The sequence below is a fragment of the Anomaloglossus baeobatrachus genome, chromosome 5 (genome assembly GCF_048569485.1).
Source record: "Anomaloglossus baeobatrachus isolate aAnoBae1 chromosome 5, aAnoBae1.hap1, whole genome shotgun sequence".
NCBI classification, from domain to species: Eukaryota; Metazoa; Chordata; class Amphibia; order Anura; family Aromobatidae; genus Anomaloglossus; species Anomaloglossus baeobatrachus.
The window spans coordinates 438,424,622-438,438,480 of NC_134357.1; the positions used below are offsets into that span (position 1 = coordinate 438,424,622).

At 51.6% G+C, this 13,859-nt stretch overlaps 1 protein-coding gene across 3 annotated transcripts in view; it reads right to left on the bottom strand.

Annotated features, from left to right (window-relative positions):
• RPS21 (ribosomal protein S21) overlaps positions 1-13,859 on the bottom strand; it is a 51,714-nt gene that overhangs the window by 14,915 nt on the left and 22,940 nt on the right. For 2 of the 3 annotated variants that reach the window (XM_075347767.1, XM_075347768.1), the window contains exons 4-5: positions 8,080-8,151; positions 762-817 (exon numbers count right to left, since the gene is read on the bottom strand). In XM_075347767.1, the coding sequence (XP_075203882.1) occupies positions 762-817; positions 8,080-8,151 (128 nt within the window). Of the gene's footprint in view, positions 1-757; positions 818-8,079; positions 8,152-13,859 lie in introns of those variants that run through there. The other variant, XM_075347770.1, reaches the window with a different exon arrangement.

Genomic DNA, 13,859 nt, shown 5'->3' on the forward strand with positions numbered 1-13,859 from the left:
CATCTGCTCCTCAACTCTCCCATAAACATGCCACTAGGATACACAGAACTTGTTTACTTCAACGGGTCCACGACCTAAATGTCAGTAACCATCCCAACCCTGCTGACCCTCCATTGGCAGACATTACCATGCAACATAACTGTCTTAGGCTACTTTCACACATCCGGATTTTTGCTCTGCGGCACAATACGGCGTTCTGCAGAAAAACAGCAACCGGCTTTTGTAACGCCGGTTGCGTTTTTTTTTTTGCATAGACTTACATTAGTGCCGTATTGTGCCGCAGGGGCTTGCGTTCGGTCCGGTTTTGGCCGCATGCGGCAGATTTAGCCGGCCGCTGCGGCGCATTTTTCAATGCATACCTATGGAGGCCGGATGCGGCGCGATGCGGAAAAAAACGCATCCGGTCGCCGCATGCGGTTTTTTCCACTGCGCATGCTCAGTAGCATGCCGCAACCGGAAAAAACCGGACAGGCCACATGTAAAAACTTATGCAAAGGATGCGGTGTTTTCGCCGCATCCGTTGCATAGTTTTCACAGCCGGATTGAGCCGCAGGGCTCAAACCGGATGTGTGAAAGTAGCCTTATACATAAATTTGGCCTATCCAAGTGAACTCTGCATTTTCAGCCATTACTGATCCAATATGTAAGATTAGACGTTAAGAAACACTTGTGTCGTTGTTGCAGGAAGCTTCGACTTATGTACATGGCACAAGGTGTCAAATACTGGGACATCGTACAAGGCATTAATGTAGAATACTTACTTTGAAACAATGCCATCGTTTTTTGCCAACCTCAGAATGGCGTCATCAGATTCCCCCTGTGAGCAGAACACGTAGATTATTACACCGTTAAACACGCTGCAAGTGCACATATATAGATTGTATAATAAAAAGGTTCTGCAGAAGCTGAAGTACATTATAGGAGATTAGGAGTCACTGTACAATGCCAGGCCATGTATTAACCCCTTCCCAATGTAGCTTTTAATGGCACCATTTTGAGAAACCTGTGATGTGTCTTGCAGCGCTGGGGTCCTGGGTTCAAATCCCACCAAGGACACCATCTGCAAGGAGTTTGTATGTTCTCCCTGTGTTTGCGTGGGTTTCCTCCGGGGTCTCCGGTTTCCTCCCACACTCCAAAGACATACAGACAGGGACTCTAGATTGTGAGCCCCAATGGGGACAGTATTGCTGATGTATGTAAAGTGCTATGGAATTAATAGCGCTATATAAATGATTAAAGAAGGGAATTTTGTTTACTTACCGTAAATTCCTTTTCTTCTAGCTCCAATTGGGAGACCCAGACAATTGGGGTGTATAGCTTCTGCCTCAGGAGGCCACACAAAGTATTACACTTAAAAGTGTAAAGCCCCTCCCCTTCTGCCTATACACCCCCCCGTGTATCACGGGCTCCTCAGTTTTGGTGCAAAAGCAGGAAGGAGGAAACTTATAAATTGGTCTAAAGTAAATTCAATCCGAAGGAAGTTCGGAAAACTGAAAACCATTCAACATGAACATGTGTACACAAAGAACAACAGCCCGAAGGGAACAGGGGCGGGTGCTGGGTTTCCCAATTGGAGCTAGAAGAAAAGGAATTTACGGTAAGTAAACAAAATTCCCTTCTTTGTCGCTCCATTGGGAGACCCAGACAATTGGGACGTCCAAAAGCAGTCCCTGGGTGGGTAAAATAATACCTCGTAATAGAGCCGTAAAACGGCCCCTTCCTACAGGTGGGCAACCGCCGCCTGAAGGACTCGCCTACCTAGGCTGGCATCTGCCGAAGCATAGGTATGCACCTGATAGTGTTTCGTGAAAGTGTGCAGGCTCGACCAGGTAGCCGCCTGACACACCTGCTGAGCCGTAGCCTGGTGCCGCAAAGCCCAGGACGCACCCACGGCTCTGGTAGAATGGGCCTTCAGCCCTGAGGGAACCGGAAGCGCAGAAGAACGGTAGGCTTCGAGAATTGGTTCCTTGATCCACCGAGCCAGGGTTGATTTGGAAGCCTGTGACCCTTTACGCTGGCCAGCGACAAGGACAAAGAGTGCATCCGAGCGGCGCAGAGGCGCCGTACGAGAAATGTAGAGTCTGAGTGCTCTCACCAGATCCAACAAGTGCAAATCCTTTTCACATTGGTGAACTGGATGTGGACAAAGAAGGTAAGGAGATATCCTGATTGAGATGAAAAGGGGATACCACCTTAGGGAGAAATTCCGGAATCGGACGCAGAACCACCTTGTCCTGGTGAAACACCAGGAAAGGAGCTTTGCATGACAGCGCTGCTAGCTCAGACACTCTCCGAAGTGATGTGACTGCTACTAGGAAGACCACTTTCTGCGAAAGGCGTGAAAGAGAAATATCCTTCATTGGCTCGAAGGGTGGTTTCTGAAGAGCCATCAGCACCCTGTTCAGATCCCAGGGTTCTAACGGACGCTTGTAAGGAGGGACTATGTGACAAACCCCCTGCAGGAACGTGCGTACCTGTGGAAGTCTGGCTAGGCGCTTCTGGAAAAACACAGAGAGCGCTGAGACTTGTCCCTTAAGGGAGCCGAGCGACAAACCCTTTTCCAATCCGGATTGAAGGAAGGAAAGAAAAGTGGGCAAGGCAAATGGCCAGGGAGTAAAACCCTGATCAGAGCACCAGGATAAGAATATTCTCCACGTCCTGTGGTAGATCTTGGCGGACGTTGGTTTCCTGGCCTGTCTCATAGTGGCAATGACCTCTTGAGATAACCCTGAAGACGCTAGGATCCAGGACTCAATGGCCACACAGTCAGGTTGAGGGCCGCAGAATTCAGATGGAAAAACGGCCCTTGAGACAGCAAGTCTGGTCGGTCTGGTAGTGCCCACGGTTGACCCACCGTGAGATGCCACAGATCCGGGTACCACGACCTCCTCGGCCAGTCTGGAGCGACGAGGATGGCGCGGCGGCAGTCGGACCTGATCTTGCGTAACACTCTGGGCAACAGTGCCAGAGGAGGAAACACATAAGGGAGTTGAAACTGCGACCAATCCTGAACTAATGAGTCTGCCGCCAGAGCTCTGTGATCTTGAGACCGTGCCATGAATGCCGGGACCTTGTTGTTGTGCCGGGACGCCATTAGGTCGACATCCGGCATCCCCCAGCGGCAACAGATCTCTTGAAACACGTCCGGGTGAAGGGACCATTCCCCTGCGTCCATGCCCTGGCGACTGAGAAAGTCTGCTTCCCAGTTTTCTACGCCCGGGATGTGAACTGCGGATATGGTGGATGCTGTGGCTTCCACCCACAGCAGAATCCGCCGGACTTCCTGGAAGGCTTGCCGACTGCGTGTTCCGCCTTGGTGGTTGATGTATGCCACCGCTGTGGAGTTGTCCGACTGAATTCGGATCTGTTTGCCTTCCAGCCACGGCTGGAACGCCTTTAGGGCAAGATACACTGCCCTTATCTCCAGAACATTGATCTGCAGGGAGGACTCTGGCTGAGTCCAGGTACCCTGTGCCCTGTGGTGGAGAAAGACCGCTCCCCACCCTGACAGACTCGCGTCCGTCGTGACCACCGCCCAGGATGGGGGTAGGAAGGATTTCCCCTTCGACAATGAAGTGGGAAGAAGCCACCACCGAAGGGAGGCTTTGGCTGCCTGAGAAAGGGAGACGTTCCTGTCGAGGGACGTCGACTTCCTGTCCCACTTGCGGAGAATGTCCCATTGAAGTGGACGCAGATGAAACTGCGCAAAAGGAACTGCCTCCATTGCTGCCACCATCTTCCCTAGGAAGTGCATGAGGCGCCTCAAGGGGTGTGACTGGCCTTGAAGGAGAGATTGCACCCCTGTCTGTAGTGAACGCTGTTTGTCCAGCGGAAGCTTCACTATCGCTGAGAGAGTATGAAACTCCATGCCGAGATATGTCAGTGATTGGGCCGGTGTCAGATTTGACTTTGGGAAATTGATGATACACCCGAATCTCTGGAGAGTCTCCAGAGCAATGTCCAGGCTGCGTTGGCATGCCACTCGAGAGGGTGCCTTGACCAGCAGATCGTCTAAGTAAGGGATCACCGAGTGTCCCTGAGAGTGTAGGACTGCTACCACTGTTGCCATGACCTTGGTGAAAACCCGTGGTGCTGTCGCCAGGCCGAAAGGCAGTGCCACGAACTGAAGGTGTTCGTCCCCTATGGCGAAACGCAGGAAGCGCTGATGTTCTGGTGCAATCGGTAAGTGGAGATAAGCATCTTTGATGTCGATTGATGCTAGGAAATCTCCTTGGGACATTGAGGCGATGACGGAGCGGAGCGATTCCATCCGGAACCGCCTGGTTTTTACGTGTTTGTTGAGCAGTTTTAGGTCCAGAACAGGACGGAAAGATCTGTCCTTTTTTGGCACCACAAACAAGTTGGAGTAAAAACCGTGACCCTGTTGCTGAAGAGGAACAGAGATCACCACTCCTTCTGCCTTCAGAGTGCACACCGCCTGAAGAAGAGCATCGGCTCGCTCGGGGGGCGGAGATGTTCTGAAGAAACGAGTCGGAGGACGAGAGCTGAACTCTATCCTGTAACCGTGAGACAGAATGTCTCTCACCCAACGGTCTTGTACCTGTGGCAGCCAGGCGTCGCAAAAGCGGGAGAGCCTGCCACCGACCGAGGATGCGGTGTGAAGAGGCCGAAAGTCATGAGGAGGCCGCTTTGGGAGCGGTTCCTCCGGCGGTCTTTTTAGGACGTGACTTAGACCGCCATGAATCGGAGTTCGTCTGACTCTTCTGTGGCCTGTTGGACGAGGAGAATTGAGACCTGCCCACGGGCCGAAAAGACCGAAACCTCGATTGTACCTTCCGTTGTTGAGGTCTCTTTGGTTTGGGCTGGGGTAAGGATGAGTCCTTTCCCTTGGATTGTTTAATGATTTCATCCAATCGCTCACCAAACAGGCGGTCGCCAGAAAATGGCAACCCGGTTAAGAACTTTTTGGAAGCAGAGTCTGCCTTCCATTCACGTAGCCACATGGCCCTGCGGACTGCCACCGAATTGGCGGATGCTACCGCCGTACGGCTCGCAGAGTCCAGGACAGCATTAATGGCGTAGGAAGCAAACGCCGACGCCTGAGAGGTTAATGACACCACCTGCGGAGCAGAGGCACGTGTGACTGCATTAATCTGCGAGTGACAAGCTGAGATAGCTTGGAGCGCCCATACGGCTGCGAATGCCGGAGCAAAGGACGCGCCGATAGCCTCATAGATGGATTTCAACCAGAGCTCCATCTGTCTGTCAGTGGCATCTTTGAGTGAAGCCCCATCTTCCACTGCAACTATGGATCTAGCCGCCAGTCTGGAGACTGGAGGATCCACCTTGGGACACTGAGCCCAACCCTTGACAACGTCAGGGGGGGAAGGGATAACGTGTGTCCTTAAGGCGCTTAGAAAAGCGCTTATCTGGACAAGCTCGGTGTTTCTGGACTGCCTCTCTGAAGTCTGAGTGATCCAGAAACGTACTCATTGTACGCTTGGGAAACCTAAAACGGAATTTCTCCTGCTGAGAAGCTGACTCCTCAATTGGAGGAGCTGGGGGAGAAAGCTCCAACACCTGATTGATGGACGCTATAAGGTCGTTCACTATGGCGTCTCCCTCTGCCGTATCTAGGTTGAGAGCGGCTTCAGGATCAGAATCCTGATCTGCCACCTCCGCTTCATCCTCTAGAGAGTCCTCCTGCTGAGACCCTGACCAGTGTGATGAAGTCGAGGGAAGCTCCCAGCGAGCCCGCTTAGGCGGTCTGGGACTGCGGTCCGTGTCAGAGACCTCACCTTGGGACCTATGAGTCACCCCAGGAGCACTTTGCTGCTCCAACCGAGGGGGGCCTGGGGTCAATGATTCAACAGTGCCCGGGCTTGTGTTACCGGCCTGGACTGCAAGGCTTCTAGTATCTTAGCAGACCATTTGTCCATAGTCTCAGAAAGTTTGTCAGCGAATACTGCAAACTCCGTCCCTGTCACCTGGACAGTGGTAGCAGGTGGTTCCACTTGGGCCACCAGTGGCAGAGGCTCCGGCTGAGTAAGTGCCACAGGGGCCGAGCATTGCACACAATGAGGGTAGGTGGAACCTGCCGGTAGTATAGCCGCACATGAGGTACAGGTTGCAAAGTAAGCCTGTGCTTTGGCACCCTTGCTTTTTGCGGACGACATGCTGTTGTCTCCTCTGAGTACAATCCGGGAGGGTATATAGCCAAAAATCAACAGTGCGACCGTACAGAGTAAATGTATAGCATATAAACCTATATATATACACTTCGGCACCCAGGGGGCCAGCACCTAGAAACAGGTGCGGCTTACCGACCGCCCAAAGCGGTTGTGTGACCACCAGATTCCCTGCCTGGATCTCCCAGAGCCGTGTTGTCTCTCCTCTCCAGCTTCAGAAGTGCTGACAGGAATGGCTGCCGGCGTTCTGTGAGGAGGAGGGGGCCGTGGGCGTGCCCTAGAAAGTGCGGGAATCTGGTGCCCCACGGTGCTCAGTGAGGGGGGAGGAGGATACAAAGTATGCTCCAGCCCTCAGCGCTGACGTCCAGTGCAGCGTCCCTCCCTTCCCCTGACTGGCAGGCCCGGGGGCGGGAATATGCGGTACTAGGCCGCAGAAGCCGGGGACTAGAGTTATAAGCGCGGCCGGCAAACAAGCGCGGTCAGCGCGGTAGTCCCGGCGCACTAACACACCCAGCAGTGCTGCAGCGTGTATGACACAAGCGCTCCATGCGCCGTCCCCAAGGGGACACAGAGTACCTCACAGTAGCAGGGCCTTGTCCCTGACTATACCCAGCTCCTGTCCAGCAAATTCCCCAGGGGCTGCGGAGGGAGCACGGTCCCAGTGCATGGAGACCGATTAGGATCCCACTTCACCCAGAGCCCTGCAGGGATGGGGAAGGAAAACAGCATGTTGGCTCCTGCCTATGTACCCGCAATGGGTACCTCAACCTTTACAGCACCGCCGACCAGAGTGGGGTGAGAAGGGAGCATGCCGGGGGCCCTATATGGGCCCACTTTTCTTCCATCCGATATAGTCAGCAGCTGCTGCTGACTAAATTGTGGAGCTATGCGTGCATGTGTGCCTCCTTCGCACAAAGCATAAAAACTGAGGAGCCCGTGATACACGGGGGGGTGTATAGGCAGAAGGGGAGGGGCTTTACACTTTTAAGTGTAATACTTTGTGTGGCCTCCGGAGGCAGAAGCTATACACCCCAATTGTCTGGGTCTCCCAATGGAGCGACAAAGAAATTAATAATTATTATTATTATTATTATTATTATATGTATACTTTGTGGGTTTTTTTTATATTTTTTTATTTTAGAGAAGTGGCTAAAAAACATCAATTTTGACATTTTTATGCCTTTAACACTAGAACTACTGGACTCGTGACACCTATATAGAAATACATGGTGCAAAGTAGTCAAAATGACCTCAGTAGTTCTAGTGTTAAACATGGATTAAGTAATTTTACATTTTAATAGATCAGACTGTTAAGGATGCAGTGATCTCATTTTTTTGTTCATTTCTTTATTTTTGGACTGGAAAAAAAAATGGTGCAAATCAAACCACTTTACCATTTTTTTTTCTAGTCCTTGTATGGAAATTGAACCTGGGCTGCAATTCTTCAGTATTGCAGAACATACTGGAGAAAAAAAAAAAAAAAAACAAAACACAAAAAACCAAACATCCTCTCCTATAAAATATATTGATATAACTGCAAACATGGAGGCCCCTGGCTGCAATGGCAAACAATTGGCACACTGCTTGTGCCATGGTTCGGATAGAGGGTGTAACAAAGTCCCCACCGGAAGTTCAATCACTGTTACCAAGAGATTGAAAGCAGCATTTAAGTGGTTAAAAAGCAGTGATCAGAGCTGGCTTTAATTGCTGCCGTTAAGAGGCAGGGTCTGCCTGTGTAAAAGTTGGCACCGGCCTTGTATGGAGCCCGCTCTACACAACTGCATCCAATGTAGGTGACACTGGTATGTGCTATGTTGGGAAATGTGTAATATACAGGACTCCATGTATTCCTATGATTGACAGTTGAGGGATAGTATCCCACATATACTCCACATAACATGGCGACACACAAGGAAAGAGGGCAACTTACCATCCTACGAATGTTGCCACAGATGGCATAGGGCTTGTACTGACCGGTTACTCTGCCTGTGACCTTATCAACCTACAAAAAGACATTAATAGATCAGGCGATGAATATCTGGTACCAGATGGGAGCTGCATGGTGTCTGCTGCCAGTTAAGGGTTAAAGCATCATCTACTGCACACACTGACTGTAACAAGGCTGAGATCACAGATGCTGACGCCAAACTGATAAATAGCTAAAGCATATCTAACAGAAGGGGTAACAGCGGGGACATGATAAGCGCCGGTACACACTGCTCTCCAGACAAGTAGCGGCTGATGCCACTCATTCCTTTCCTCTACATGTGATACAGACTGGAGGGGGACAGCAATGGTGGGAAAGGACAAAGGTTATATAGGTAGTAGCTACAGTCGCTGGAGGAGGGACAAAGGACCCGACTGCCCCACAACTTACAAAATACACACAAAAAGCTAAGTGACTTCGGTAAAAAGCAGAAAGAAGCTTTTCCCTTCCAAAAGAGTCTCAGCAGCAGAGGAACATTAAAGGGAACCTGTCACCAGATTTTTCCCTTACGAGATCAAAGTGCACATATCCAGGAGCACAATGGAGGGCTCTCAGTAAATGACGCAGGCCAAGTCATGCACATGGGGCTGGGCAGGAGGACGGTGATCACACAAGAAGGGGTAGGCGACGGACCGAGAGAGGCAACACCCATCGGACCGTCCCCGAGGTATTAGGCTATGTGCACACTAGAAAAGAAGGGAATTTTGTTTACTTACCGTAAATTCCTTTTCTTCTAGCTCCAATTGGGAGACCCAGACAGTGGGTGTATAGCTACTGCCCTCTGGAGGCCGCACAAAGAACTACACTTAAAAGTGTAAGGCCCCTCCCCTTCTGGCTATACACCCTCCCGTAGGAGTACAGATTCCTCAGTTTTAGTACCAAAGCAAGAAGGAGGAAAGCCAATAACAGTTTCAAAAACAAATTCAATCCGATAACACGATCGGAGAACTTAAGAAACAACATGAACAACATGTGCACCCGAAAAAACGAAACCCTAAGAACAAATAGGGCGGGTGCTGGGTCTCCCAATTGGAGCTAGAAGAAAAGGAATTTACGGTAAGTAAACAAAATTCCCTTCTTCTTTTTCGCTCCTAATTGGGAGACCCAGACAGTGGGACGTCCAAAAGCAGTCCCTGGGTGGGTAAAAAGATACCACATGAACGGGCTGTCAGACAGCCTCTTCCTACAGGTGGGCCACCGCCGCCTGAAGGACCTGTCTACCTAGGCTGGCATCTGCCGAAGCGTAGGTATGCACTTGATAGTGTTTGGTAAACGTGTGCAGACTCGACCAGGTAGCCGCTTGGCACACTTGCTGAGCCGTAGCCTGATGCCGCAATGCCCAGGACGCACCCACGGCTCTGGTAGAATGGGCCTTCAGTCCAGATGGAATCGGAAGCCCAGCAGAACGGTATGTGTGAAGAATTGGTTCCTTGATCCACCGCGCCAGGGTGGATTTGGAAGCTTGCGATCCCTTATGCTGACCAGCGACTAGGACAAAGAGCGCATCAGAACGGCGTAGAGCCGCCGTGCGAGAAATGTAAATCCTGAGTGCTCTCACCAGGTCCAACAGATGTAAACCCTTTTCAAATTGGTGAACTGGATGCGGACACAAAGATGGCAAAGTGATATCCTGATTGAGATGAAAGGAAGAAACCACCTTTGGAGAAAACTCTGGAATTGGACGCAGTACTACCTTGTCTTGGTGAAACACCAGGAAGGGAGATTTGCAAGATAACGCCGCTAGCTCGGACACTCTTCGAAGAGACGTGACCGCCACAAGAAAAACTACCTTTTGTGAAAGCCGAGAAAGGGGAACCTCTTTCAAAGGCTCGAAAGGCGGCTTCTGGAGAGCAATGAGAACCTTGTTCAGATCCCAGGGTTCCAATGGCCGTCTGTAAGGAGGAACGATATGACAAACTCCTTGGAGAAACGTGCGTACTTTAGAAAGCCGTGCCAAGCGCTTCTGAAAGAATACGGATAGCGCGGAGACTTGACCCTTAAGAGAGCTAAGCGACAAACCTTTTTCCAACCCAGACTGCAGGAAGGAAAGAAAAATTGGCAATGCAAATGGCCAGGGAGAAAACCCTTGAGCCAAGCACCACGCTAAGAATATCTTCCACGTTCTGTGATAGATCTTAGCTGAGGATGGTTTTCTAGCCTGTCTCATTGTGGCAACAACCTCATGAGATAAACCTGAGGCCGCTAGGATCCAGGACTCAATGGCCACACAGTCAGGTTCAGGGCCGCAGAATTCAGATGGAAAAACGGCCCTTGAGACAGCAAATCTGGACGGTCTGGTAGTGTCCACGGTTGGCCTACCGTGAGATGCCACAGATCCGGGTACCACGACCTTCTTGGCCAATCTGGAGCGACGAGTATGGCTCAATGGCAGTCGGACCTGATTTTCCGGAGAACTCTGGGTAACAATGCTAGAGGTGGGAACACATAGGGGAGTCGGAATTGCGACCAATCCTGAACCAAGGCGTCTGCCGCCAGTGCTCGGTGATCGTGAGACCGTGCCATGAAAACTGGGACCTTGTTGTTGTGCCGTGACGCCATCAGATCGACGTCCGGCGTCCCCCAGCGGCAACAGATCTGCTGAAACACGTCCGGGTGAAGGGACCATTCTCCTGCGTCCATGCCCTGGCGACTGAGAAAGTCTGCTTCCCAGTTTTCCACGCCTGGGATGTGAACTGCGGATATGGTGGACGCTCTGCTTTCCACCCACGTCAAAATCCGTTGGACTTCTTGAAAAGCTTGGCGACTGCGTGTTCCCCCTTGGTGGTTGATGTACGCCACCGCCGTGGAATTGTCCGACTGAATCCGAATCTGCTTGCCTTCCAGCCATTGTTGGAAGGCTCGCAGGGAAAGATAGATTGCTCTGATTTCCAGAACATTGATCTGCAGGGTGGACTCTTCCAGAGTCCACATCCCCTGAGCCCTGTGGTGGAGATACACCGCTCCCCACCCTGATAGGCTCGCATCCGTCGTGACCACTGCCCAGGACGGGGGAAGGAACGACTTTCCCTGTGACAATGAGGTGGGGAGAAGCCACCAACGCAGAGAGTCCTTGGCAGTCTGAGAGAGGGAGACAGTCCTGTCGAGGGACGTCGATTTCCCGTCCCATTGGCGTAGAATGTCCCATTGTAGAGGGCGCAGATGAAACTGCGCGAACGGGACTGCCTCCATTGCTGCTACCATCTTTCCTAGGAAATGCATGAGGCGCCTCAGTGAGTGCGACTGGGTCTGAAGGAGAGATTGCACTCCAGTCCGTAGCGAGCACTGCTTGTCCAGTGGAAGCTTCACTATCGCTGAGAGAGTATGAAACTCCATGCCAAGATAAGTCAGAGATTGGGTCGGGGTTAGATGAGACTTTGGAAAGTTGATAATCCACCCGAAACTCTGGAGAGTGTCTAGTGCCACCTTCAGACTGTGTTGGCATGCCTCTTGAGAGGGTGCCTTTATAAGCAGGTCGTCTAGATACGGGATGACCGAGTGACCCTGCGAGTGCAGAACAGCTACTACTGCTGCCATGACTTTGGTGAAGACCCGGGGGGCTGTTGCCAGACCGAAAGGTAACGCTACGAACTGCAGGTGTTCGTCGTGTATGACGAAGCGTAGGAAACGCTGATGCTCTGGTGCGATCGGCACGTGGAGATACGCATCTTTGATATCTATTGATGCTAGAAAATCTCCTTGAGACATTGAGGCTATGACGGAGCGTAGGGATTCCATCCGGAACCTCCTGACTTTTACGTGTCTGTTGAGCAACTTTAGATCCAGGACGGGCCGATACGATCCGTCCTTTTTTGGGACCACAAACAGATTGGAGTAAAAACCGTGACCTTGTTCCTGAAGAGGGACGGAGGTCACCACTCCTTCCGCCTTTAGAGCGGCCACCGCCTGGAACAGAGCATCGGCTCGGTCTGGTGGTGGAGAAGTTCTGAAGAAACGAGTTGGCGGACGAGAACTGAACTCTATCCTGTACCCGTGAGACAGAATATCCCTCACCCAACGGTCTTTGACGTGTGACAGCCAGATGTCGCCAAAGTGGGAAAGCCTCCCACCGACCGCGGGTGTGGGAATCGGAGACCGCAAGTCAGGAGGACGCCGTCTTGGCAACGGTTCCTCCGGCTGTCCTTTTTGGGCGTGACTGAGACCTCCAAGAATCTGAGCGTCTCTGGTCTTTTTGAGTCTTTTTTGACGAGGCGAATTGGGACCTGCCCGGTCCTCGAAAGGACCGATAACCAGACTGACCCTTCCTCTGTTGGGGTCTGTTTTGTCTGTGTTGCGGTAAGGATGAGTCCTTACCCTTGGAGTGTTTGATGATTTCATCCAAACGCTCTCCAAACAATCGGTCACGAGAAAAAGGCAAATTGGTTAAGCACTTCTTGGAATGAGAATCTGCTTTCCAATGTCTCAACCACAGGGCCCTACGCAAAACAACGGAGTTGGCTGACGCCACTGCCGTGCGGCTTGTAGCGTCAAGAACAGCATTAATCGCGTACGACGCGAATGCCGCCATTTGCGAGGTCAATGGTGCTACCTGCGGGGCAAATGCACGTGTGACGGAGTCAACTCGCGCAAGCCCGGCTGAGATAGCTTGGAGTGCCCATACAGCTGCAAAAGAAGGCGCTAATGACGCTCCAATCGCTTCATAGATGGATTTCAGCCAGAGCTCCATCTGCCTGTCAGTGGCATCTTTAAGTGCCGCTCCATCTTCAACTGCAACCAAGGATCTAGCTGCAAGCCTGGAAATTGGAGGATCCACTTTTGGACACTGGGTCCAACCCTTGACCACCTCAGGGGGAAAAGGATAGCGTGTATCTTTAAGCCGTTTAGGAAAACGCCTTTCAGGATAAGCGTGGGGTTTCTGGATTGCGTCTCTAAAGTCAGCGTGGTCCAGAAAAGTGCTTAACGTACGCTTAGGGTATCTGAAATGGATTCTCTCGTGCTGCGAAGCTGACTCCTCCACAAGAGGAGCTGGTGGGGAAATATTTAACATCTTATTGATGTTAAATATAAGATCATTAACTATGGCGTCACCATCTGGTGTATCTAGATTGAGAGCGGTCCCAGGATCAGAATCCTGATCAGTTACGTCCGCCTCATCACCCATAGATTCATCTCGCTGGGATCCTGACCATTGAGATGAATGTGAAGGCCCGTCATAGCGAGCCCGCTTAGGCTGCCCGGGGCCATCGTCCGAGTCAGAGTCTTCACCCTGAGGTGTATATGCCCGTCCCGGAGCTTGGAGCCGAGGGGGACCAGGGGGCAATGATTGCACAGTGTCCGTGGCCTGAAGTACAGGCCTAGCTCGCAATGTGTCAAGAATTTGTGACATAGTGAGAGACATTCTGTCAGCAAAAGCCGCAAACTCAGTTCCTGTCACCTGGACAGCATTCACAGGTGGTACACCCTGGGTCACGTCCAGCAGAGGTCCCGACTGTGCAAGCGCCGCAGGGGCCGAGCACTGCACACAATGGGGGTCCGTGGAGCCTGCCGGTAGAAAAGTCCCACATGCGGTGCAGGAAGCATATAATGTCTGCGCCTTGGCACCCTTGCGTTTTACGGGCGACATGCTGCTGGCTCTCTGCAATGTGAGAGAGTCTATAGCCAAAGGGCGACCAGCGCTATGCAATACAAAGTATTTGTAGAAACAAAATACTAAGAATACTACTGGCACAAGAGGGGGTGAGCCCTGAGGGCTGCTTACCGCCCGC